At 47.5% G+C, this 12,165-nt stretch overlaps 1 protein-coding gene across 1 annotated transcript in view; it reads right to left on the bottom strand.

The window, feature by feature from the left end:
• The window catches only part of cpamd8 (C3 and PZP like alpha-2-macroglobulin domain containing 8), a 102,833-nt gene that overhangs the window by 86,959 nt on the left and 3,709 nt on the right, over positions 1-12,165 (bottom strand). The window contains exons 2-8 of the mRNA XM_068015767.1: positions 12,063-12,155; positions 11,303-11,396; positions 7,445-7,584; positions 7,067-7,232; positions 4,703-4,755; positions 2,296-2,313; positions 181-235 (exon numbers count right to left, since the gene is read on the bottom strand). Coding sequence (XP_067871868.1) covers positions 181-235; positions 2,296-2,313; positions 4,703-4,755; positions 7,067-7,232; positions 7,445-7,584; positions 11,303-11,396; positions 12,063-12,155 — 619 coding nt within the window. The remainder of the gene's footprint in view (positions 1-180; positions 236-2,295; positions 2,314-4,702; positions 4,756-7,066; positions 7,233-7,444; positions 7,585-11,302; positions 11,397-12,062; positions 12,156-12,165) is intronic.

Genomic DNA, 12,165 nt, shown 5'->3' with positions numbered 1-12,165 from the left:
CAGTCACTGCCCTCGAGAGGGGAGGAAATCTCAAAGGTGACCAAAGGGGGTTTGTGTTAGTTGGGATGTGTTGTGATCAGGAGCTGGGAAAAGCTGATATACACCCAACCTTTAATGTGTTATTAGTTTCAATTTTATGGAAATATCAGATGCAATTGGCTCTTAAAACTCACAACTTACCACAACACACTGGCTTCAAGTCCTTCCATTGGATCATCCGTGATCCTCGGGGATCCTGAGAGAGACACACACACACCGGGAATTTGACAGAAACGGGGGTCACAAGGAACTGAGTCACAAACTTGATGATTGACAAAACAATTATCTGTAGCCACAGTGCCAAACCTTTCATGAACCACATTTATTCCTGTGTCTATGACTCCCCCACACGGTGATGGGACGTGGGTCTATACATGATTTGAATTGTGGTTCCATGAGCTGTTGGCTATCTTAAACGTGCACTTCTCACAGAGAAAGACGACAGCCCATGGGGGTGGGGAGGGGGAATAGCGAGAGCGCAAGCGAGGCAGAGGGAGGGAGACAGAGAGAGAGAGAGAGAGACACAGAGAGAGAGAGAGACAGACAGACAAAGAAAGAGAGAGAGAGAGAGAGAGAGAGAGAGAGAGAGAGAGAGAGAGAGAGAGAGAGAGAGAGAGAGAGAGAGAGAGAGAGAGACAGAGAGAGAGACAGAGACAGAGAGAGAGAGACAGAGAGAGAGAGACAGAGAGAGAGAGACAGAGAGAGAGAGACAGAGAGAGAGAGACAGAGAGAGAGAGACAGAGAGAGAGAGACAGAGAGAGAGAGACAGAGAGAGAGAGACAGAGAGAGAGAGACAGAGAGAGAGAGAGAGACACAGACAGACAAAGAAAGAGAGAGAGAGAGAGAGAGAGAGAGAGAGACAGACAGACAGACAGACAAAGAAAGAGAGAGAGAGAGAGAGAATGAGACACAAACAGAGAGAGAGACAGACAAAGAAAGAGAGAGAGAGAGAGAGAATGAGACACAAACAGAGAGAGAGACAGACAAACAGAGAGAGGGAGAGAGAGTGAAGAGAGAGAGAGAGAGAGAGAGAGAGAGAGTGAAAGGGAGACACACACAGAGTGAGAAAGAGAGAAAAACAAGAGTGTGAGAGACATAGAGAGTGATGGACAGCCTGTGGGAGAGGCAGAAAGAAACAGGGAGAAAAGGGCCACAGAGAAATATGGACAAACAAAAAGGAGAATAAACAAGAGTAATGCAGAGTGAGAGTGTGAGAGAGAGGAAAAGCAAGAATGACCATGGAAGACAGAAGCCTGCTAAATAAGTATAAAACTTGGAGGTGTGGCAGACAGTGTGGATGATACCAATCAATTGCAACAGGCATAGATAGACTAGCAGAATGGGCAGACAAGTGGCAGATGGAATTTAATATAGAAGTGTGAGGTGATGTATTTTGGCAAAAGGGATAGGGAGAGGCAATACATACTTAATGGCACAGTTCTAAAGAGTGTGCAGGAACAGAGAGACCTTGGGTTAATGTCCATTGATCTTTGAAGGTGGCAGGACATATTGAGAGAGTATTTAGGAAAACATATGGGATCTTGGGCTTTATAAGGAGGTATTGCGTACAAAAGCAGTGCAGCATTGCTAAACCTTTATAAAACTCTAGTTAGGCCACACGTAGAATCTTGTGTCCAGTTCTGGTCACCAAACTCTAGGAAGAATGTGAGGGTGCTTGAAAGTGTGCAGAGGAAATTTACCAGAATGATTTCAGGGAGGAGGGATTTTAGTTACAGGGTTAGGTTGGAGAAGCTGGGGTTGTTCTCCTTGGAGCAAAGGAGATTGAGGGGAGATTTGATAGAGATGTACAAGATTATGACAGGTTTGGATAGGGTAGACAAAGAAAAACTGTTCCCATTAGCTGATGGTACAAAGACTAGGGGAGAGAGATTTAAAGTTTTGGACAAAAGTTGCAGGGGAGATGTGGGGAAGATTTTCTCACGTGATGAGTGGTAATAATCAGGAACGCACTGCCTGGTGGAAGCAGGGATGATGAATGAATTCAAAAGAAAATTGAATGGGCACTCAAGGGAAATAAACTTGTATGGGGATAGAGCCAGGGAATGGAACTGACTGAACTGCTCTACAGAGAGCCAACATGGACTCTACGGGCTGAATGGCCTCCTTCTGTGCCATTATGATTCTATGACAACACAGCCCCTTTAAAAGGATCATAAACATCACAGGCATGGCCAAGGTGCAGGCTGGTGTTCGCATGTTGCTGGTCTGACCATCAATAATAACCTGGGTACTCACCACAATGTAGGCCTCAACCTGCAAGAGAGAGGGAGGGAGAGAGAGAGAGAGAGAGAGAACAAGATCTGAATCAGGAGTATTGCTGAACGAGTTTCTTTAAAAATGCCCTTGGGTTATTGAGGATCAGTCCCTGCTAGGAAACCCGACAATATTGATTCCCAAACCTGTAGGGCCCACAGCCCCATCCTGCAGAGCTCAGAGGCTTCAACCAAACCCCACGTTCCCATATACTCAACTTACACTCTCAGCACTACATGAACTGCTTTGCCTGTGCTGGGACGAGGGAGCAGTACCTCAGGACATGCGCAATGCCAATATCATCACCCTCGATAAAAACAAAGGTGACCGCGGTGACTGCAACAACTACCATGGAATCTCCCTGCTCAGCATAGTGGGGAAAGTCTTTGATCGAGTCGCTCTAAACAGGCTCCAGAAGCTGGCCGAGCGCGTCTACCCTGAGGCACAGTGTGGCTTTCATGCAGAGATCCACCATTGACATGCTGTTCTCCCTTCGTCAGATACAAGAGAAATGCCGCGAACAACAGATGCCCCTCTACATTGCTTTCATTGATCTCACCAAAGCCTTTGACCTCGTCAGCAGACGTGGTCTCTTCAGACTACTAGGAAAGATCGGATGTCCACCAAAGCTGCTAAGTATCATCACCTCATTCCATGACAATATGAAAGGCACAATTCAACATGGCGGCACCTCATCAGACCCCTTTCCTATCCTGAGTGGCGTGAAACAGGGCTGTGTTCTCGCACCCACACTTTTTGGGATTTTCTTCTCCCTGCTGCTTTCACATGCATTCAAGTCTTCTGAAGAAGGAATTTTCCTCCACACAAGATCAGGGGGCAGGTTGTTCAACCTTACCCGTCTAAGAGCGAAGTCCAAAGTACGGAAAGTCCTCATCAGGGAACTCCTCTTTGCTGACGATGCTGCTTTAACATCTCACACCAAAGAGTGCCTGCAGAGTCTCATCGACAGGTTTGCGGCTGCCTGCAATGAATTTGGCCTAACCATCAGCCTCAAGAAAACGAACATCATGGGGCAGGACGTCAGAAATGCTCCATCCATCAATATTGGCGACCACGCTCTGGAAGTGGTTCAAGAGTTCACCTACCTAGACTCAACTATCACCAGTAACCTGTCTCTAGATGCAGAAATCAACAAGCACATGGGAAAGGCTTCCACTGCTATGTCCAGACTGGCCAAGAGAGTGTGGGAAAATGGCGCACTGACACGGAACACAAAAGTCCGAGTGTATCAAGCCTGTGTCCTCAGTACCTTGCTCTACGGCAGCGAGGCCTGGACAACGTATGTCAGCCAAGAGCGACGTCTCAATTCATTCCATCTTCACTGCCTCCGGAGAATACTTGGCATCAGGTGGCAGGACCGCATCTCCAACACAGAAGTCCTCGAGGCGGCCAACATCCCCAGCTTATACACACTACTGAGTCAGCGGCGCTTGAGGTGGCTTGGCCATGTGAGCCGCATGGAAGATGGCAGGATCCCCAAAGACACATTGTACAGCGAGCTCGTCACTGGTATCAGACCCACCGACCGTCCATGTCTCCAGGACATCAATTAGTCTCCTGGACATTCAGTGTATATCACTGGGGGAAACCACTCCAGCTCATTCCAAAGGGCCTTACCCACAATCCATGCCAGGGAGCACTCACCCTTTAAACTTAAACCTACAACGCAGGACAGTTTCCGCTGATCCATAGATTATGGGACTCTCTGGATGAGTTAGACAGAGCAGAAATGCCCAAATCCAACTAACCTCAGCTCTCCTGCAATAGAGAGTGGGAAAATCAGTGAGGGTTCAGTGGCAGAAGCTCAGGGGGCTGAATATCCTCCTGATCTTGCTCCCGATCACTAGCAGTGACCCAGGCTGGAAGGAGTGAGTGAGCATGTGTGAGGGACAGCGTTGTGCGCGACAGGATCGAACTGACCTGTGACTCCCCGAATGATAGTGAGCACTGCCAGTACATTCTAACTCATTTCATACATATGCTAAAAGGCATGTGATTGGTGGAACTCAGACTCCAGAAAGAATCAGGACATTCCAGTGCGAGAGAGAGAGAAAATCGGAGGGGATCCAACAAAATTAAGTGACGAGTAGTCATGAGGCACAGGATCATCCCAGCACACAGTGAGTTACAGTGGGTAAGGATCACGAGCAGGAACCATCCCAAACCCAAAGGAGAGTGATTGGGAGCAGGAATCCTGGCGTTTTCCCTCATCTCCAACATGGGGTTCTAGCACGGCACTAACTACAATCCCCCAACTGCTGCCTTGTCTGCAATTAGTCAGAGACATCAGTGCAATTAAGTCACTTTTTCTGCTTTTAATTGATTTAAAACATTGCGCTATGTGATGCCAGAGCGCGAGAAATCTTACCTTCTGATTGGTAGGTCGAAGGTCAGGGGTGACGGTGAACACATTTATCAGCACTATGAATGGATCAAAGGGGAAAAGGAAACAGTGAATGAAAGTGCAAGGTGTCATCACAGGTTTAATTTTTGATCTTACTGTTTATTTTTAATAACATTTGATTCTATGAAAAACTCACCCCCACATTGTGTGTTTTTGTCATTCTGTGCAGTGTCCAGAACTGAATGTAGTAATCCAGATGGGGTCCTCCAAACCCTCCACACTGACCTCTGCACTTTTAAAATTCTGGTCTCTTGCACATCCATGATTTTAATTGCTCCACTATTGGTGGCCTGGACCCAGTGCCCTGGAATTGCCTGCCTAATCCTCTCTCTTCCTTAAAACCTACCTCTTTGATCAAGTAAAAGCAAAATACTGCGGATGCTGGAAATCTGAAACAAAAACAAGAAATGCTGGATTCACTCAGCAGGTCTGGCAGCATCTGTGGAAAGAGAAGCAGAGTTAACGTTTCGGGTCAGTGACCCTTCTTCGGAACCGTTCCGAAGAAGGGTCACTGACCCGAAACGTTAACTCTGCTTCTCTTTCCACAGATGCTGCCAGACCTGCTGAGTGAATCCAGCATTTCTTGTTTTTGTCTCTTTGATCAAGTATTTGGTCACTTGTCCCAATATCTCCTATTGTGATTCAATACCAAACAAAACTTGACAAGCAAAAACAGAAACAGAATACTCAGCAGGTCAGGCAGTATCTGGGGAGAGAAAAACAGAGTTAATGTTTCAGGTCTGTGATGAAAGGTCTGTTTTTCGCTCCACAGATGCTGCCTGACCTGCTGAATATTTCCAACACTTTCTGATTTTGTTACAGATTTCCAGCATTCACAGTATTTTGCTTTTGTAAAATTTGACGAGCATCCTGTGAAGCTTCTGGGTATGTTCTGCTGTGTTCAAGATACTATATAAATTCAAGTTGTTGTTGTTCCATTATGCTAAAACAGACTGGAGTCAGGACTGAGACATGAAGAAGAGATGTGTACCCCTCTACACTGCTCTCATCAGCTCGGTTTTGTTTTGCCAATTATCTGAAATCTGTCTCCTCTGGTTACAGACCCTCCTGACACTGGAAACAGTTTCTCCTTATTTACTCTATCAAAACACCTCATGATTTTGAATACCTCTATTAAATCTCCTCTTAATTTTCTCTGCTCAAAGGAGAATATTCCCAGCTTCTCCAGTCTCTCCATTAACTGAAGTCCCTCATCCCTGGGATCATTCCAGTAAATCTCCTCCACACCCTCTCCAAGGCCTTGACATCCTTGCTAAAGGATTGAACACAATATTCCAGCTGAGGCCTAACCACTGAGTTATAAAGGTTTAGCAAATTCCTTGCTTTTGTACTCTATTCCTCTGTTTATAAAGTCAAGAATCCTGTATGCTTTTCTAACAGCCGTGTCCAGCCAACTTCAGACGTTTATATACGTACACCCCAGATCTCTCTGTTCCTGCACCCCTTTAAGACTGCACCATTTAGTTTATGTTTCCTCTCCTCATTCTTCCTACCATAATGCAATACTTCGCACTTCACCCTACATAGAGGGAGTGAGAGAGGAAGAAATGACAGAAAAAGGGGAAAGTAAGATAAAGATAGATAACTTGACAGGAAAGAAAGGGGGAGAGAGGGAGATGGAGAGAGAAAAAGGGAAAAGAAAGACAAAGTAAGAGAGAGAATAACAGGAGAGAAGGGAAGAAAGAAAAAAGTGAGTGAATAGTGAGAGGGTGTGCGAATGAGAGCAATAGCTGTACTTTTTGCAGTACTTTAACCTGGGGCAGATTTAGGCTTCAAGGACTGGACCTGAACTACTGGAACAGGCAGAAAGGTCCTCATCCAAAAGATGAGATCTCCGACAGTGCGGCACTCCCTCAGCACTGACCCTCCGACAGTGCGGCGCTCCCTCAGCACTGACCCTCCGACAGTGCGGCGCTCCCTCAGCACTGACCCTCCGACAGTGCGGCGCTCCCTCAGCACTGACCCTCCGACAGTGCGGCGCTCCCTCAGCACTGACCCTCCGACAGTGCGGCGCTCCCTCAGCACTGACCCTCCGACAGTGCGGCGCTCCCTCAGCACTGACCCTCCGACAGTGCGGCGCTCCCTCAGCACTGACCCTCCGACAGTGCGGCGCTCCCTCAGCACTGACCCTCCGACAGTGCGGCGCTCCCTCAGCACTGTCCTGGGAGTGTCAGCCTGGAGAAGTCTTGAACCCACAACTTTCTGACAGAGGCAAGAGGCTACTACTAAGTTCATGTTTGGGTACTGAGAGTCTTCTGATTAATGCAGAGTGATGGGTCACATTCAGGTGGGTGAAATAAGCTGTACCTTTCTGTTTAGGTTTGTAGACAGGTTTGTCTGTCTGGATGAACACAGAAGATCCCTTGGAGTCGATGGTAACGGTTGTGAAATTCTGGAAGATGTACCCATCATCAGTGAGATATCGATTTCCCCAAACCTTTAACTGAGCCTGTCCACTGAACCCTGGAGGCACCTTGGAGACAAAAGGAAGAGATCAGAAAAGAAAGGGTGAACAGACCCCGACATCTGAACTGAACCACGACCTTCCCACAGACATCAATTCACGCTGTGGTAGGAGGTGAGGATATAATGTTCCCCGTGATCACGTACACTACTGACTGGGCTTGTACCTGGGTAGTGGCCACCTGAGAGATAGCAGACTGACCAGCAATCAGGGGTCTTTACCCCAGCAAGTGTCTGTGATTTGAGGAGCTGCTGTGGGCAGGGCGAATAGTTGAAAAGGAAACTAAGCTTGATAGAAAGGATAGTGAGATGACAAAGCTCTGCTTCTACATTCAGCTCAGTTCTAACAGTCTGTTTCTCATCTACAAACAGAACAAAAACATTAAGTGGATTGATGAACTGCTTCACAATCCAATGCTGAGTGCACTCACTCAAAGCTAGTTTTGTATCAGGTTGATCCTCCATGGATGCTTCAAGTGACTTGAGGCTTAAGGACAGTGGATCAGGGTAGAAATCATAGAATCTGGCAGCACAGAAGGAGGTCATTCAGCCCATCATACCTGTGCTGGCCCTTTGAAAGAGCTGTCCAACTTAGTCCCACTGTCCAGCTTTTTTTTAAAAAACTCATTCATAGGATGTGGGCATCGTTGGCTAGGCCAGCATTTATTGCCCATCCCGAATTGCCCTCGAGAAGGTGGTAGTGAGCTGCCTTCTTAAACCGCTACAGTCCATGTGGGTTGGTTAACCAACAGTGCTATTAGGGAGTCCCAGAATTTTGACCCAGCTACAGTGAAGGAACGGTGATATAGTTCCAAGTCAGGATGGTGTGTGACTTGGAGGGGAACTTGTAGGTGGTGGTGTTCCCAGCCATTTGCTGCCCTTGTCCTTCTAGGTGGTAGAGGTCGTGAATTTAGAAGGTGCTGTCCAAGGAGCCTTGGTGCCTTGCTGCAGTGCATCTTGTGGATGGTACATACTGCTGCCACTGTGCGTCGGTGGTGGAGGGAGTGAATGTTTGTGGATGGGGTGCCAATCAAGTGGGCTGCTTTGTCCTGGATGGTGTCGAGCTTCTTGAGTGTTGTTGGAGCTGCACCCATCCAGGCAAGTGGAGAGTATTCCATCACACTCCTGACTTGTGCCTTGTATATAGTGGTCAGGCTTTGGGGAGTCAGGAGGTGAGTTACTCGCTGCAGGATTCCTCGCCTCTGACCTGCTCTTGTAGCCATGGTATTTATATGGCTATTCCAGTTCAGTTTCTGGTCAATGGTGAACCCCTAGGATGTTGATAGTGGAGGATTCAGCGATGGCAATGCCGTTGAATGTCAAGGGGAGATGGTTAGATTCTCTCTTGTTGGAGATGGTCATTGCCTGGCACTTGTGTGCCTTTGACAAGGTCCCTCATGGCAGACTGGTACAAAAGGTGAAGTCACACAGGATCAGAGGGGAGCTGGCAAGATGGATACAGAACTGGCTCTGTCATAGAAGACAGAGGGTAGCAGTGGAAGGGTGCTTTTCTGAATGGAGGGATGTGACTAGTGGTGTTCCACAGGGATCAATGCTGGGACCTTTGTTGTTTGTAGTATATACAAATGATTTGGAGGAAAATGTAGCTGGTCTGATTAGTAAGTTTGCGGACGACACAAAGGTTGGTGGAGTTGCGGACAGTGATGAGGATTGTCAGAGGATACAGCAGGATAGATCGGTTGGAGACTTGGGAAAAGAAATGGCAGATGGAGTTTAATTCGGACAAATGTGAGGTAATGCATTTTGGAAGGTCTAATGCAGGTGGAAAGTGTACAGTAAATGGCAGAACCCTTAGGAGTATTGACAGGCAGGGAGATCTGGGCGTACAGGTCCACAGGTCACTGAAAGTGGCAACGCAGGTGGATAAGGTAGTCAAGAAGGCATACGGCATGCTTGTCTTCATCGGTCGGGGCATAGAGTATAAAAATAGGCAAGTCATGCTGCAGTTGTACAGAACTTTAGTTAGGCCACACTTAGAATATTGCGTGCAATTCTGGTCGCCACACTACCAGAAGGACGTGGAGGCTTTGGAGAGGGTACAGAAGAGGTTTACCAGGATGTTGCCTTGTCTGGAGGGCATTAGCTATGAGGAGAGGTTGGATAAACTCGGATTGTTTTCACTGGAACGATGGAGGTGGAGGGGCGACATGATATAGGTTTACAAAGTTATAAGTGACATGGAGCTTTTTCCCTGTTTTAGTTTAGTTTTAGATTTAGTTTTAGAGATACAGCACTGAAACAGGCCCTTCGGCCCACCGAGTCTGTGCCGACCATCAACCACCCATTTATACTAACCCTACACTAATTCCATATTCCTACCACATCCCCACCTGTCCCTATATTTCCCTATCACCTACCTATACTAGGGGCAATTTATAATGGCCAATTAACCTATCAACCTGCAAGTCTTTGGCATGTGGGAGGAAACCGGAGCACCCGGAGGAAACCCACGCAGACACAGGGAGAACTTGCAAACTCCACACAGGCAGTGCCCAGAATTGAACCCGGGTTGCTGGAGCTGTGAGGCTGCGGTGCTAACCACTGCGCCACTGTGCTGTATCTCTAAATAAATAACACTGATACAATTCTGTCCCCAATTTAAAGTGACAAATTGAGTCCTTATTTTAAATTATGTTCTGATTTTATATTATTTATATCAAATAGTGACATTTGCAGCAAGTTGGGAAGTGTTGGTTGAAGAGAGTTTGTTAGTTACAGGTTGAGGGGACAAGACCAGCAAATCTGAGGTACGACAGTGCCACTGATGGCAGGAGACGGTAACTACAGTGCGACATGTTTACATACACAGTTTCCATTATAAATATGTCAGTAGGAATTTATAATAGAAAAAGTTGAGGTTCCATCTTCCCTCTCAGGTGAACGTAAGATCCCACACTCCCTAATTGAAGTAGAGCCAGGGAATTCTTCCTGGTGTCCTGGCAAATATCTACCCCTCATGTAGACATGAGATTTTTAATATATTTCCAGAGATTAAGGATCACTTTCTAGTTTCACCTCAGGATCCATTTAGACCTGTGCAGCAAATTGCAATGCTAAGGAACTAGTGTTTAGCCACTGGAGACAGACCTGCCATTTACTGGCTCACTGGGAACCTCTGTTGGCAGAAACTAGTACAGCAGCATCACATCACCAGGCAAATCCCTGCAAATGACCAGAATGGTTTAACTGTTGGCTCCTGGGTGAGAATTATAACTCAGAACTTTTCCTCGAATCATTTATTTTCCTAAATGCAAAATAATCCTTTAAAAAGTGCAATGTAAAACTATTCAGAATTTCTCATGGCTGTAGAATTTTGTTTGTAGATGTTCAGCAAAATCCCTACAACCAGAAGCAGGTCAACTAGAGGAAAGTAAATACAGGATCACAGAAAGACAAAGGGAAGAAAGGAAAAGGAAAGGGATAGGGATCGTCTTCCTATCATGCCTTCCATGACCTCAGAACATTCCAAAGCACTTTACAGCAATGAAGTACTTTTGAAGAGTTGTTACTTTTATATTGTAGGACACTTGGCAGCAAATTTGCACACAGCAAGATCCCACAAACAGAAATATGATAATGACTAGATAATCAGTTTTTTTTGTGTTGTTGATTGAGGGATAGATATTTGCCAGGACACCAGGAAGAATTCCCTGGCTCTACTTCAATTAGGGAGTGTGGGATCTTACGTTCACCTGAGAGGGAAGATGGAACCTCAGTTTAAAATCCCAGGCCTATTGATCAGGCTGCACCAAGAATACTGCGCTAAAGCCTGGTGAACAATGTACATGGGAGACTTGCGTCTCAGATTCAGTGAAGGGCCATGGGATTGGTGCCTGGTGTCAGGGAACAGAGGACGTGAGGACAGAGAGGAAAACTACTACCAGGAAGAGAACAGGTTAATTTTGAGTCACTACTTCAGGACGAGGGTGCAAAGGGGCAGACTGGGGATAGGTGGGTTAGGACAGAGAGAGTAATAAGTAGAAAGGTTTCCCAGCAGGGACGAGGAATCACTAAGGAATCACCAAAACAAAGCATCTCAGGGCTCTGCTGCAGCAATACCGGCACCTCCATGGACTCTCCTTTTTCTGTTGGTTTTCATCAAGTCGAAATCGGTCATGCAGGTGTCGGAGGAAGTGTTAATGAATTTCATCAACTGCCATTAATTCGCAGTGGGGGAACAAAGTTTCTCTCAGCCCTCAGTCAGAATGAGCCCCGACCATTTACACACAGAAAAACCCAACCCTTCACTGACTCCCACTGGGGTCCGGGTCCCACACACGCCGACTCCCACTGGGGTCCGGGTCCCACACACGCCGACTCCCACTGGGGTCCGGGTCCCACACACGCCGACTCCCACTGGGGTCCGGGTCCCACACACGCCGACTCCCACTGGGGTCCGGGTCCCACACACGCCGACTCCCACTGGGGTCCGGGTCCCACACACGCCGACTCCCACTGGGGTCCGGGTCCCACACACGCCGACTCCCACTGGGGTACGGGTCCCACACACGCCGACTCCCACTGGGGTACGGGTCCCACACACGCCGACTCCCACTGGGGTACGGGTCCCACACACGCCGACTCCCACTGGGGTACGGGTCCCACACACGCCGACTCCCACTGGGGTACGGGTCCCACACACGCCGACTCCCACTGGGGTACGGGTCCCACACACGCCGACTCCCACTGGGGTACGGGTTTCCCAGTTGGTTTTGGACTTCCTGGCCCAGGCATGCACTTTCCATTAGTGATCAGTGTTTTGTGACGAGGAAGAACTCCCTTCTAGCTCCAGGGATTCCCATCATGGATCAGTTCTCACCATATTGTCAATGTGCAAGTGCAGTCTCTTCCAGGCATCATGAAAGACAATTTCAGCTGTACTATCCTCAGTCACCAGGAAACAAGCAAAGCCCTAGTGAAGA

This window comes from Heterodontus francisci, chromosome 36, assembly GCF_036365525.1.
Source record: "Heterodontus francisci isolate sHetFra1 chromosome 36, sHetFra1.hap1, whole genome shotgun sequence".
Taxonomy (NCBI): domain Eukaryota; kingdom Metazoa; phylum Chordata; class Chondrichthyes; order Heterodontiformes; family Heterodontidae; genus Heterodontus; species Heterodontus francisci.
The sequence above is the reverse complement of the archived record's forward strand: the minus strand, read 5'-3'. Positions and strand labels throughout refer to the sequence as shown.